The following is a 15,178-nucleotide window of genomic DNA, read 5'->3' on the forward strand; positions in this document are numbered from 1 at the left end:
GCCGTAAACTATTACTAAGTTACCTTCTCAATGTGTGAAGTGTAATATTAGATTTTTTTTGTTTCTCACATGTATCCTCGCACCGGAGCCAATCTTGTCTGAGCTGGGAACATCCACAGGTACGTGGGGCTAACTCTCCCAGCGGACATTTTTTTCATCCACAAGACTCGAACCCGGAACCTTACTTAAGGGGAATTAAGCATGTACCACTTGAACCAACGTCCGTTGGTAGTGTAATATTGGATTTGATGCCATCATTTAAACATAATAAACATAATACCAGAAGTTATTGAATTTTGGAGAAAAATAGTGTGGTTTGTCCTCTTACGCCCTTGCTAGTGATTCAAATTACAGACCGCATCAAGTGTTGTGGTCTCAATATTATGGTTGTGGTAACTATTATAAATATGGTGTGACTTTGAATTACAATGACGTAGCTGTATCAAGCCACAATACAACCACATTGGGCCGTATTTAGGCCGCATCCAATCACATCGAATTCAAAAATATGTGTATGATCATAAAATAATTCATACCATAACGGTCACAATAACTAGAACCAAGTAACCATAATCGAACACGCATATGGATGATATTGCTTGATCATATATTCTTCTTGTTGTGTCATTTTAATGTCAAACATCGTCATTCACATGAGATTATGGTCTATGATCAATATTCAAATTCCCAATTAATTTATCTTTTCATATAATACTTATGCAATTCAACCTACCAATTTTCATCCGAGATCCATGTGAGAGAGCAACCAAGATTACATATTACCTTAATAATGATATGCAAATTAACTGAAGTTAGTCCATTACATCTTTTGGTCAATTTTCTCCTTTTGTTGAATCCGTGCAAGAGGCAACCTTGGATTGCTTTGGGTGAATACTTAAAAATGGACTTTGACGCAAAAGTCACTATATGCATGTGTACGCTTACGAGAGTGAGAGTGTGTATGAGTAAGTAGTTTCCCTTATAGATAATTCTCTCTATTTATATGGAGGTAAAGTGACATGCACTCCATGATATATGCTTTCATCGGTACGAATGATGTTACTTTATCCTTGCTCACACTGAATAGGTTTGGTCTTCCTCTACCATGTGGACATTGTGAACCTATACTACTTAGGCGACATGACCTGACCTTTAGCATGTAGGAAGATATTTTTCATGTCCTATTAATATCGTCCTTTTCCCTAGTTAGTCTAACATTTTGGACATGATCAATAGTCACGTGCGACAAATCTTACTTGTCTGGTTATAGGTCTAATTCCTAGTGGTTGACCAATGTTGATTGACCCTAACACTCGGATGGAACATCAAGTATATAAACATGTCTTTTTAGAGGTATACAATTAACTTGTTTTAATAATTTTGTTGAAATTATATAAGTTGAAAATAAAATAGACATAATCTCATAATAACTACCTAAACTATTTTGGTGTGGATCAAAGATGTCCTTTAGCCAAAGACTAATAATTTTAAGGTAGAAAGGTTACTGAAATGGATATAGTCTCTCTCTCAAGAAGTAAAAGCACAATAGATATTGGAAATTTAAGAAAACTCATACCATCTACATATGCAACAGATCCTGAATGTGGAAGTAGGTATGAGTCAAAAGTATCACCATGTTATCTAAAATGTCTTCAATACTTTTTTTTTATCAAATTTAATGGGATGAAGAAATAATTGTATTCCTTTCTATCTTCATAGTTGTGACTCTCATTATTCACAGAGAAGGCATATAGAATTTCATTCCTAGACTTCGGAAGAGGGTGGGATAAGAATATTACCACAGATTTTCCAATAGTTTATGCAAAGAAAAATTAAAATAAAGAATTTCATGTGTAGGCCCAATTTAGTTGAATATCTTTTAGCAAAGATTATTATCTCACCTACTACGTGTTAAGCCATCGTTGTTCTATGAACTGACACAACATAAAATAAAGTGATGCGTAGATAGTTACTTTGAGAATGACAATATCTATCAAATCAAAACAGGAGCTTTAGAATCATTTTGTTCCTTTTGCAGATGACTTTTTTTTGTTCACCAAAAAAGCAGAAAAACACGAACTCTTTTACATTAATTTTATCTTTAAAAAATACTTTGTATTAACAATTTTTTTGTTTTTTTACTTATATCTTTTGTGCATGATTGGCAATTATGATTTTTTTTCCTCCTCATGTTGCTATCATTATTATATTCAGAGAAGTGAAATCGTTGGTTTACACCTTTCGAGAACGAAACTGTGTATTTTCTGGGGTGCTAAACAGTGTGTTGAATAAACTAATCATTGCACAAATCTAAAAACTAATCTCTCTTCCAACCCCAAAAAAATTGGAAGTTGTATTTCAATGAAGATATTCTATGTTTAGATTCCTTTAGTAGTATCCTTGCTGCAATAAACAAAGCTGAAATTTCAATACGCACAAGTAGCATTGTTTCACATTATCCGCATCATGCGGTTTGTGGTGACAGATGCAACGCAAAATTGTAGTATGATAATTGTAGTATGATAGTGAATCACAATGATATAGTCACATTGTGCCGCAACACAAACACATTAAACCATATCAATTTCAAAAATGTTTTTTAATCGCAAAAAAAATTCACAGCACGGTAACCATAATTGCAATAACGGCAACCAGAATGTCAATTTAAAACCATCACAAGCAGCAAAACTACACCTCAAGGTGGATAACTGATCAGAGGGACTAACAACAGAAACAAGGTAAAGCATCATAGTTGACATAAAGTTCTGAAACAATTTTATTCATACGAAATTTTTAGAATAGAAAATGGCATCTTATAATCCATTGAAATATACTCCTATCCTCCCATAACAATAGGAAAGTTAATCTCTAGCAAACCTCAAAGAGACAAGATAGTAGATGAAATTTTAACAAGAAAGTAACTTTAGTACTAAATTAACAACCCCCTTTGCATCTTTTACAAGATTTCAATATTTATGTAGATTGTGTACATGTATATGAGAACATCATAATTCAGAGGAGCAAGAAAATTCTACCAAATCCTAAAATGTTAAACCATTTTATTGCAATCTACTAAATCAGCAAAAGCTAAAACTCAAAAGTTACCAGTTACTAGCTAGTTGCTAAACTATCAACAACCATTTATGGATAAATTTTCCAAGCAAATTTGTATGAAGCAAACATGAAATTCCAACAACTTAACCACAAAGCAACATCAACAATCTAAAATCTACCATGATCATGAACCATTGCGATCATGAACCATCGGGAATCATGAATCATCATGATCATTCGTTCATCCTCCTCCAGCCGATCTCAACTCCTCCAAAGCAGCCTTCACCTGATCCTGCACCAGCTCCAATCGTTTCGCATAAACTTCCAACTCCAAAATTTGTTGCTTCCTCCACTTCTCATCCACCACATCACCACTTCCCAATCCCAAATAACTCAATGGCATCATTGGCATTGGCATCGGTATTGAATTCATCGATCCAAACCCTCCAATTCCAAATCCTCTCGCCCCAAACGTACCTCCTCCCATAACACCACCACCACCAGCCACTAATTCCTTCAACACCGGCGTCAAACAACTCCTCACAGTTTCTTCAATCAAACCAGGTATACTACTGCTACTACTATGCTGCTTCCCACTGTTACAATTATTCTCATAATTCTTATTATTGTTAACATTAGCAGCAACCCTTGCAGGAGTAGAATTGCTGATACACTTATGATCCTGGTTCAAATTCAAATTCAACCCTGATCCCGATCCACCATTAAAAAATTCGCGTGGTTTCTCATCGATCCTCATCATCCCCGATCTTGGCCGCGATCTCTTCCTGGATGGCGTACTCTTCTTCTCCCCAGAATTTCCTAGCATCACGACCTCATATTTTGGCCCTGGCTGAACCAAATTGAGATTAATGTTAGGGTTATGGTTATTAGGGTTTTGAATCGGGTTAAGATTGATTTCATCTTCATCCAAAGCATTATCATCAACAACACCACCACTGATTTGACCAATATTGCTCCAGATCTTGCGCGAGATTTCGAAAGTCGCTTGATCATGAGCACTCTTGAACAAAAATTCCTTACCGGAGCTGATTTTGTTAAGAACATTACGGTACTTCTTCTTCAACCTTCGAATCTTCTCCACCAACTGATTCTTATTGAAATCGAGCTGAAGCTTCGATTTGATCTGATCATAGAACAAAGCAGTGTCGTTATGATGAGATGATCCACGCTGAGACGTGTAATCGAGGAAGCCTTGTAAGAGTTCGATCTCATCTTCATCGGTCCAAAGACGTTGAAAGAGTCTTCTCGAATCATCGATTGGTTTTTTATCTTCAATTAGGAGTTGTTTTGAGTCGGATACGGCGGCGGTGATTGCGGTGGCGGGTGAGATCGGAGGTGGAACGGCGATGGTGACGGCGAGGGCGGAGGAGGTGGAAGGGGAAGGTTCGTTATCGTCGTAATCGGGTAAAACGTCGTCGTCGAATTCTTCTTCTTCTTCTTCCTCTTCTTCTAATAAGTCATCGTGAGATTCATCTTCGTCGTCGTTCATGTCTTCTGCGGCGAAAACGGTGTCGTTTTGGTCAGATGATGCCATGAGAGAAAGAATGAAAGGAAATGAAAATGAGAGTTGTTTGGTTTGGTTAAATGGTTAGGCCCAAGAATGGGCTCATGGGTTTTGGTTTAGGTAGTGGACCAACCAACCAACCAACCAACCAGTCACTTCACATTCTTCTTGTCTTGTGTATGTCTTCCATCTCATGAGAGCTAGTAACATCAGAATAATACGTTTTCAAGACAAACGAGAATAATTAATATAAATTATTAGATCTTATTTAAATGACTAAGATTAAAAAATACATGTACATGATTATTATATAACAATAGATCTTATTTATTGTTTTCACCATTTTTATATAAGATATATTTTCACTTGAGTCATCCCAATAGTTGGGAAAAGATAAAGATTGATACAGTATGTTTATCTTATTGTATCACCAAAATTATGAGATAAAGTAGAATACATAAAACAAAATTTTCTACTGAAGATGTAAGTTTATTTGTTCTGGGAATCTTAAATTCATCATTCTTCAAGATAAAACTTTATCTTTTACTTCCTTCATAATCTCCATAGGGGGTTACTTACTATTTTTTATTATCATGATTATCAAATGAATTCTAATTCGTTTTTAAAATCGATATATCACTCAAAAGAGGATGTTATTTTAAAAAAGAAAATAAGAATCGGATCCTTATGAAAATAAGCAAATTCTAAGATTATCCTTTTTAAACTAATATAAATAAGTAATATTAGCCATATATTCAATAGTCTTAGGGGATCTAACTACTAATATGATAGCCTTGTAGATTTAAAGTAATGAAATGTGGTCCAATAATAGTAATATCAATATCCAAAATAAGGGCTTTAATAGTCTTATTATACTATATACCATTATTGTATGAATGTGCTTTGTTGTTGCTTGTTGCGAAATTTATGAGAGATGGTGAAGAGGTTCCTATCTAGCTACTATTTTCTAGTTCCATTTTCACTTCAACTTGACTATTGAACAAAACCAAAGAAGGAAAAAGTGTTTATATCTATTCATCTATCTCTATTTATATATAGCTCATAGTGGAAACCTTTGAAACCCATAGATTTCTTTCATTTCTGGTTTTGTTCTAATTGCCTATTGCTAACTAATTCCATTAACATTGGCAACTATCATTTCCATGCTTTTCTATCCACTTGAAGAAAGTAGTTTTAATTGTATTTTCCATTTTCATGCAAAAATTGTTGATGGTCATAAAAGAATTTGACATCAAATTATTTTACTTAATGTATTTTTACTCTAAACTAGGTAGGCTTTCTGTTTAATATTAAAATATGAATAACATTTTTTTTATTGTTGAAGATGTTTTGACATTGAAATGGCCAACAATTTTTGTTTGTTGTGTTTTTGTAATGCCATAATTTTATGTATTTTCCAAATATATGATGCTCTATTGAGCCTTTCTGTTTAAGCTGTATACGACTATTCAAGTGGGAAGTTTTCAAGGATTTCATATTAATAGCCTAATTCAGAGGAAATACACTTACTTCATATTTTAGTCACTTATTTTAGAAAAATATAATGAATTATTTACTAATTCAAATTATTGATTTTTCTTAAAATTGGTTACTAAAATATAAATTAAGTTTTTTAAATTTATTCATGTAGTAAATGAATTCCCTCTCATATTATATTACAAACTTTAATAATAATATCTTATATTTTATTCACAAGAATTTTACCATCACACTTTTTAAATATTGCAAATTAGATCTCCAAAGTATAGTAATGTAATGTCATACTAGACCCCTATAAAAACTAAAATATCAAAGAGTTTGATTTCTGAAAACGACATTTATTAAGAATGACATTTATACATTTCAAAATGGATTAATTTCTCATCCAATGAAGAAATATCATACAAAAAAATTATATCATCCACATGCCATGTATTTTCCATGATAAGTTAGAAAACTTAGTGGCAATCCTTCCATCTAATGGAACACAATTTCCATACCATTTAGTAAGAGAGTCGTGGGGGTATTCAGCAAAAGTGTAAGAAGTTAAAGTCGTGTAGGTGACAAATTAATGAAGGATTAAATTGCATTAATTTGGAATGAGATAAGGAAGTAAATGGTTGAGATATATTTTTTAAGGTAGTTTCCTTTTTTGCAATTCTATTTCCTTTTAAGGAAACAAATTTAGAAAAATGAACTGATTTGGAAAGGTAGCTTAAAAAACATTATTGGGTTGGATGACAATTTCAAAAGAGGTATTGGAGTTTTTTGTTTGTTGTTAACTTCAAAATGAATATTAGGTAAGGAATATTAAGCATATTTGACTCTAATAATTATATTTGATTTTTCTTATTCATATCACGTGCCATGTAAATAGGGTGTTCATAATGAATTACCAATGTTAGTGGTATAAATAGCATAACCAGTTTAATTTTCTCATACCTTTAGACTAAACAATGTATACCAGGATGGTATAAAACTATAAATATACTAACCAGTGTTCTCATGTTAATTAAGCATGTAATTGTAGAAAATAAGAAGCAAAAAGAAGTTAATAACTTGGTCTTTATCCTGTATTTGTAGTAACACAACACTCTCACTTTCTCATTATTAGAAAGGCATTGTTAGACCAACAAAGTATTGGTATAGTTGTGTAAGACCTAGTTAGAGATAACCAAAAGATTAATAGTTCGATTCCTAAGAGCGACACTTGTTGAATGGAACAACTATGTACCCCAAAGCAAGTGATTAATTCCTTACCCAAAACGTAAGAGAATAACATTGATAGTACAAAAAAAAAAGACAATACTAAACTTCCACCTCATAGGATGTGGGAAATGTAGATACATGCAATCTTATACTCGAAATAGAAGACACTGTTTCTATTTCTAGGTCTCGTTATCACTTCTTTGTTATGATTCAACTAAATGATTAAAATAAATATTCTATGTATAAAAAATCACTATTAAAGAGGCTCATCAAGGCCCCGGAATCACAATTTCAAGTATATGGTACAAATTAAAACATGACTCACAATTTGAAAAAAAAGGTTATTCAGGTTTTCATAGAAATGTCAAATGTCAACCTTGCGGTAGTTTTTAGAAAGGCAATCCATCTTCATAACGTATAGATTTGAAGTGAATCATGCTGGCAAAGCGATTATTATATATACTCATTATTTTCAAATCACAATTTCTTATGTTGTAATTTTATATTTTTATTTACGTGAACAACTAGCTAGAGACAATGTCCTTTTGATGTTTACGTAAATAAAAAAAATTAAAATTGCAACCTATTGGGGTAAATTGTCAAAATAAAATACTGCTATGATTTACTCATGTTAGAATCTTAGTCTTATTTAGGTTAAAGTTATGGTTGCACAATATAAACACAAAAGATATAATAGTAATAAGACTCGGATCGTTAAAAATACTCTATGACATGGTCATCAAGGCCACAAACTCTTAAACATAACTCTAGAAAAATTTCAACGAACACGCCAACAAATAAATTATCAAACAGGCCTGCACTTTCAATTTAAGAAAGGAAGTAGAATTTATGTATTATTCCTTGGGAATGCTAAAAGTAATAAGTAACTTTCACACCATATCTTAATCAAAAACTTTAATATATTATGCTTATGAATTTATTAACTTATTTGTTCTTTTAACTCATTCACGAATGAATTATTTTACTTGGAATATCCAACACCCCATGAACTATTTTATATTATTACTACATATTATTTCATTTGTTATTGTTAACTAATAAATTGGTCTATCAAATTATCATATTAGATTGTCGCGAATAAATATAAAGATAAGTTATTATATCTAGAAGGACTTGATTAATATTAAGTCATTCAGTAAAGAATTGTTATCCTAAGTAGAAATTATCTGAGTATTTGGTTGTTTGGTGTCATTATAAAACTAGATATATGATTCAGAAATTTATGGAATAAAAATGTTGGGATTAGATATTCTATTCAATTATTCTTATATAATTGATTCAATAACACATATTCATCATACTACGATTCTTTTGTTAACAAAGTTAAAACCTCAATATTATTAACCACTAATTCATTAGATGATTAATAGCCTATGAATAAGGCTTTATTTCTAATAAATATGAGAAAATATATATTTACTGAAATTATAAGAATTTTTTATACCGTCATTGCATTATCTATTATTTATTTTCAATCATTATTGACTCTTAGATAAAAGTAATACAAACGAATGGTATATAAATCCCTAATTTTAACCCCTTTTAAAATGAGGACTAGATGTTGCCTTCAAAGATTGCTATATAAATCCCTAATTTTAACCCCTTTTAAAATGAGGGATTCTCGTCATTCTCACTCAACGAGATGGGTTCTCGTTGAGTGAGACGTTTCATCGTCCCACCCATCGCTCCAGATGCTCTTGCTGAGCGAGATTTACATTTCATTGTGCGAGACTAGCCTCTTCTCTACGTGATGCCTTCTATTCGCTGAGCGAGAAATGCTTTTGCTCTCTGCCTCGTTTTCGCTTAGCAAGACTTAGTGCCCTTGAGCAAGGGTTCTTTTCTGTCTGGCTCGCTGAGCGAGGGTTGTGGCCCACTCAATGAGGGTCTTCATATGCAAGCTTGCCGAGCGAGACCCCAGTTTTTGCCCAGAATGTTGATTTTTGCACTATTTTCCCTTAGGTTGAATTGCACATACAATTTCAAAGATAAAAATTGGCAAATTACTTTATTGAATTGAAGGTTATATTTGTGACATTATGAACAATTTTAGAGTTAAAAAGTGCATAAAAATTAATGAAATAGGATAAAATTGACACTTATCAATTATTAACGAGAAAGAATCATCTTATTTTAATGAAATAATTGTTTTTCATTAGTATCTAAACTTTGATTAATACATAAATGATACGAGAATTAATAAAATGTACACATTTCAATAGTATAAATCTGATTTTTAGTAATAATTACAATATCGATATGGTATATGTGTACTTGATAAGTCTCAATTCTACCTATTTAACATTGATTATTGGACATTTTTAATTCTTTAAGTTGTTCACAGGGTTACACTTGTTATCCTTAAATTAATACATTGTGCAATTTGTCAAGTTTTGCCCTTTAAAAGTACATTTGCATAGTCTTGCTCCAAGAAAAAAAACGTATTTTAGTTCCTCAAGATTTTAGTAAGTGCCCATTTTAGCTCCTCAAGAAAAAATACTCATTTTGACCCTAACCCACATTTCTTCACTTCATATCTTCACCCCCAAATCTCAAACAATTCACCCAAGATTATGTTTTACAAAGGAGAATTTAATTCACCAGCATATGATATTCTAAATATTGGTGGAAGTGGATTGTGTAGAATTGGTTAATAGTCTAATCACTCTAGTCCTTGAGTATTAGCTCAAACATTATACATGAAAAAATCATCCAACACTTCTTCAATAAGCAATCAAAAGTTGTACAATGTTATATGTAATTTCCATAAGATTGACTTTATTATAGGGTCAAATTCTGGCACTTATGTTAATTTGCTCATTTCTTTGTTTAGAACTATGATACAGTTGTTGTAGATGTTATAATTGTGACAAACAAGACTATGATTTTAGATTTTACTCGACGTTTTACGTGACCTTATGTGCAATAGTGATTTTGTTAATGTTAAAATATATGATTAACAGATGGATTAATATGAATCTACCTTTTAAAAGTTTGATACTAAAATAATAATTTAATTTATTAATATTAAAGAGATTATAAACTTTTTCTTTCTTTCTATGAAATGAAGAGATTATAAACTCCTTGTTTGCCATGATTTAAGTTGTTAACGAATTTATTTATTTTTACAAAGATTTAAGTCAGGATTATAAAAACACTCTAAGTCACCATATAATTTCTTTAACGTTTTTAATCTTCTAAGGATTTAATTGCTATATAAAAAATATTTCAAAGATATTTGTTTGACCAAAGTTAGTTGGAGGTAATGATATTGTAGGTAAGAAAGCTACTAATTATATAACAATTAATGTTTTTTTTATAAAAGTATTGTAAAATTAGTTGAAAGAATTAAAAGGACAAGATTTTTTTTTTCACTATATCTTATAATTTTAGAAAAGAAAAAATCACGTGATAGGGAGCAAAAATTGTTATTAACAAAAAATATTAGAAGTAAAGAAGAAAAAAATAATCATTGGTAACTCCTCACTATCTTATAAATTTTTTAAACTAATTCAAACTATAATCTCACTCTTTAAAAAAATATCATCTTCCTTTATTTTACTCCTATGAAATTGAATTAATAAGGTACCTTTATGGGGCAAAATATAAATTAGTGGTGTAATAATATTTCCAAAACTAAATTTAGAAATCGATTGAATAAATATTACTAAAATGAAAAGTTTTTATTCTTAAAAATAAAAAAGATTTCCTTCAAAAAGGAACAAAATAACAAAATTAAAAAACATACCTTCTTCTCCTTCAATGAGTGTAGAGTGAGTAACATTCACAATTGCTTCTTTTTCATTAAATTCAATTATGATATCTTTTTGGTTTTTGGGTATTTTTGTTTTGTTGTAAATTTTCAATCTTTGGAGTATTATAGACAGTGAAAGAAGTTTGGGTTTTTTTGTCTGTTTCTCTTTATCTGTGAGTTGTTTTAGTCCCTACATTCTTCAAATTTGTCTCCTATCTCAACACACATTCTTCTATCAATTTTTGGATTCATGGCTTCTGAGCCTTACAACCATTTCTCCAACCAATTATGTATGAGGTAGGTTTTACTCTATTTTTTGTTCAAATTAAGGTTAATATATGTCTTTGAATTGGTTTCTAGAAAATTTGTACTGAATGGTATTGATACTCTTTGTTTGTTGAAAAAAACACAGAAGAGAAAAAAATTGTTGATCGAATTGAAATTCAAGTACCCTTTTGCCAAAATTAAAGGATTTCACTTTTTGTTTTTTGGTTAAAATGGAGTTCTAGTTACTGATTGTTCTTTCTAAGTGAGTGCTGTTGGTGCCATCTCTTTATTGAAAATCCATAGAAGAGAAAAAAAATCTTGGTAATTTAGTTGAAATTGAAGTACCCTTTTGCTAAAAATGAAGGATTTCCCTTTTTGTGTGTGGTGAAAATGAAGTTCATGTTGTTGATTGTTCTTTCTGAGTGAGTGCTATTGGTATCATATGTTTCTTGACATACCACAGAAGAGGAAAGCTTGGCAATTGAATTGAAATTGAAGTTGCTTTTCGCCAATGATGAAGGATTTTCCTTCTTGTTTCGGTGCAAATGGGGTTCAAATTGCTGATTCTTCGTCTTCAAACAGTAGTAAAACTGCCCAGAATTTGGTTGCTTGCGTTTATCGATGTCGGATACGTGGTAGGCACTGCCTGATTACTGTAACTTGGACTAAGAATTTGATGGGGCAAGGCCTCAGTGTTGAGATTGACCACGAAAGCACTTCGAGTCAGTGTCTGTGTAAGGTGGATATCAAACCATTTGTCTTCTCAAAGCGAAAAGGTTGTAAGAGTCTAGAGTCTTGTTCTTGTAAAATTGATGTACATTGGGACCTTTCTTCTGCTAAATTTGGTTCTCGGCCTGAACCATCGGAGGGATTTTATGTAGGAGTTGTTGTTGATCAGCAAATGATTCTTCTTCTGGGGGATTTGAGGAAAGAAGCACTCAAGAAGACCAACACTGTTCCGTTACCCTCGAATGCAGTTTTAGTTGCCAAGAAAGAACATGTTTTTGGTAAGTTGTTTGGTACCAAGGCTGTATTCTGTGACAATGGTCCAATTCATGATCTTGTGATTAAATGTGACACTACAAGTGTTACCGATCCGAGCCTTATAATTCGCATAGATAACAGAACTGTGATGCAAGTGAATCGGCTAAGGTGGAAGTTTAGGGGAAATCATACTATCATGATAGATGGCCTTGCAGTGGAAGTTTTCTGGGATGTCCATAATATGCTCTTTGATACACCTCTTGAAAATAATGCTATCTTTATGTTCAGAACATGCTTCTCCGACCAGAATTCGTGGGCTATCCAACCCTTTTCTGATGCAAATATTTTGCAGCGTTCTTTCCCTGAGAGATTTTCTGAGACCAAATCGCAAGATCGCGATTTCTCACTTATTTTGTATGCTTGGAAGAACATGCACGGATGCAGAAATAGTAATACATAATCAATTCAATACTAACAAACCTCTTAGTGAGTTTTTGATTTATCAACCATGTGATTGAACACAATTGATTGAAATTGAATCCTCTTGTTTATCTCATTCCATCTGTTAAACTCATACCCTCAATTTAGCTGAGCCATTTGAACAGATTGGAGACAATTTTTCTACATGAATGTATATTTGTCTTCAAGTGTTAATTTTATGGTCTCTATTACTAAAACTACAAAGTTTATATTAAAATTTGTTTCCTGTGTTATTCAAGCACATTTTTATCCTTGTTTATATAGCATCTACCTATTATTTCCAGTTCAGATTGTCATGCATATTAATTGATAGTATTGAGAATACATTTATCAAATATGCAAAGTTTTGTACTCTATACTAGTAATTCCCAATTGCACAAATCATATGAATATCATTTCACCCTTGCGCTAGGAGTAAGGTTCCTAAGGATGAAGTTCATGATCCATTTTGGTAATATTGCATCATGTTATACACACTGACAGTGTTTGCTTTATTATGCGTTGTTAATGTTCTTCCATCTCGTTTTCAACAACGTTGTTCAAAATTACGTTGTTGAATGATCGTGTGTATTACGATATCTGACGTAGTGTGCACACTTGATTTTTTATTTATTTAGTGAGTCATTAATTAATCTAATTAAAATTTTACCCTTACCCTATTTTAAAGGTCATGATTGCTTTAATGTTTCTTTTAAACTATCTACTATCTAGCAATCCCTTTTGAAGAAAAGATAGTGAAGAAACAAAAAAAATCAGATTTTAGATTATTTGAGAAGCTGTAGTAAGCAGCTTTTGAAGATAAAAGTGAAGAGAGAAAAACAAATGCAGTAAATGAGATGTTTATATTGGTTATATAATGTGATTCATAACCTTTTTTTACAATAATATTATGAGATATTATTTATTATAAATTTATACGTAATATGTGGTACGATACATGAAAATAAGAGAAAGCGTGGTACACTGAAAAATGGAGAAAAATTTGGAAGAAAAATTATTATTAAATTGCATGTGAAAATTTGTTTAAATAATTAAGGTAGGCTTGTAAAAATATATATAATTTATCTTGATTTTATAAAAATCAAGATATATAAGATAAGATATAAAAAAAACCAAAACATTAAAAGTTTTGGAATGGGTGTATCTATTCTCCCTCACAATTCCACATTGCCATATTTAATAAATAAATATTACGGAGAATACAAACTGGCAATTACACTTCACTCTAACCCAAATATAATATTTAAAAAGTATTCTAAAATTAGTGGTGAACGATTTTGATATATTATGGTATGATATTTATGTGAAATCAATGATTTAATTTCCCTATTATAATTATACTCTGCCATAATAAGAAATTTTGAAAATTAAAATCAATCCTATATTTTAATGCAGCATGATATGCTATGAAACATGTCTAAAGGTAGCATGATATACTCTTCCATAATACGATTTTTGCATTAAAAAGATTGTGATGTAAAATAAAATCTTTACAAACATTTACAGTAATTGGTTTCTTTGTTTATAGAATATAATTTCAATGCATTAAAGTATAAGCATAACCAACTACATACATGGTTTGTGATCAAGTACTACCTTCAAAGAAAGCTAAGAACATGTCTAGAAAATGAATGTTATTTAATTCTCTTGATATACACTTAAATTATGTACCCAAATATTTTTTTGAGCGTACAAAATGTAAAGACCAACACAGATAGTAGCTAGTTCAATTGAATATGAGGCCATTTAACAATGCCAAATAAATCTTTGCACACAACCTACTCTTAAGTATCACACGACATGTTATAACATTCACAAGCTATTATGGTCTGGGATATTTTGTTACTAAGATATTGGTGCAATGAATGACAAAATAGACATGCACAAGAGAAAGCAACATAAAATATAGCAAGGAGTTAAAAAGTTGGACAAAAATAAATAGTCAAAAACCAAGAAAATAAGTGAAGTTCTAAAATTGTTGAATAAGAAAGTCTCATAACATGCTGAACAAATAGTATTATCTCACACACAAATCCAATAAAAAACAGAATATCTAGAATTATTCATCATAGTACATCTAAAAGGTTTGTTATTCCTTTGTGATTTGAGGAGTGAAGCATGAGAAAGACACAATAACATTGTTCTAAAAATCAGCTAGCATAATCTTCCAACACCTGAGCATGGAAAGTATAATACCTGCCAATTGAGATCACAATATGAGTATAGAACGTTACAAAATTATTGTTCACAAAAATAAATAAGAACATTATTACAAAATGATATCATAGGATTACAAAACGTAACTTCAATCATTATGCAGTTAATTTATTAATAGATAAATATGAAGTAGAATACTCACCTTCTTCAAAACATGCATGCGTTAATTA

At 31.3% G+C, this 15,178-nt stretch overlaps 2 protein-coding genes across 3 annotated transcripts; one reads left to right on the forward strand and one right to left on the reverse strand.

The window, feature by feature from the left end:
- On the reverse strand, positions 2,928 to 4,755 carry LOC109332747 (probable transcription factor At5g28040). Its single transcript, XM_019567765.1, has 2 exons — positions 3,306 to 4,755; positions 2,928 to 3,264 (listed from the first exon to the last, which is right to left on the reverse strand). Exons 1-2 carry the CDS (start codon positions 4,607 to 4,609, stop codon positions 3,255 to 3,257), a joined length of 1,314 nt encoding a protein of 437 aa, XP_019423310.1. The 5' UTR covers positions 4,610 to 4,755; the 3' UTR covers positions 2,928 to 3,254.
- On the forward strand, positions 11,147 to 13,064 carry LOC109332756. Of its 2 annotated transcripts, XM_019567787.1 has the most exons (3): positions 11,147 to 11,357; positions 11,791 to 12,103; positions 12,209 to 13,064. In XM_019567787.1, exons 2-3 carry the CDS (start codon positions 11,839 to 11,841, stop codon positions 12,769 to 12,771), a joined length of 828 nt encoding a protein of 275 aa, XP_019423332.1. In that variant the 5' UTR covers positions 11,147 to 11,357; positions 11,791 to 11,838; the 3' UTR covers positions 12,772 to 13,064. The 2 variants fall into 2 exon arrangements, with proteins under 2 accessions (XP_019423332.1, XP_019423324.1); XM_019567779.1 differs by having other exon boundaries at positions 11,148 to 11,357; positions 11,791 to 13,064.

Source organism: Lupinus angustifolius, chromosome LG02, assembly GCF_001865875.1.
Source record: "Lupinus angustifolius cultivar Tanjil chromosome LG02, LupAngTanjil_v1.0, whole genome shotgun sequence".
Lineage (NCBI taxonomy): Eukaryota > Viridiplantae > Streptophyta > Magnoliopsida > Fabales > Fabaceae > Lupinus > Lupinus angustifolius.

Bases quoted from the DNA above. Each gene is read 5' to 3' on its own strand.
- LOC109332747 (XM_019567765.1), bottom strand. From the start codon at position 4,609: ATGGCATCATCTGACCAAAACGACACCGTTTTCGCCGCAGAAGACATG.
- LOC109332756 (XM_019567779.1), top strand. From the start codon at position 11,839: ATGATGAAGGATTTTCCTTCTTGTTTCGGTGCAAATGGGGTTCAAATT.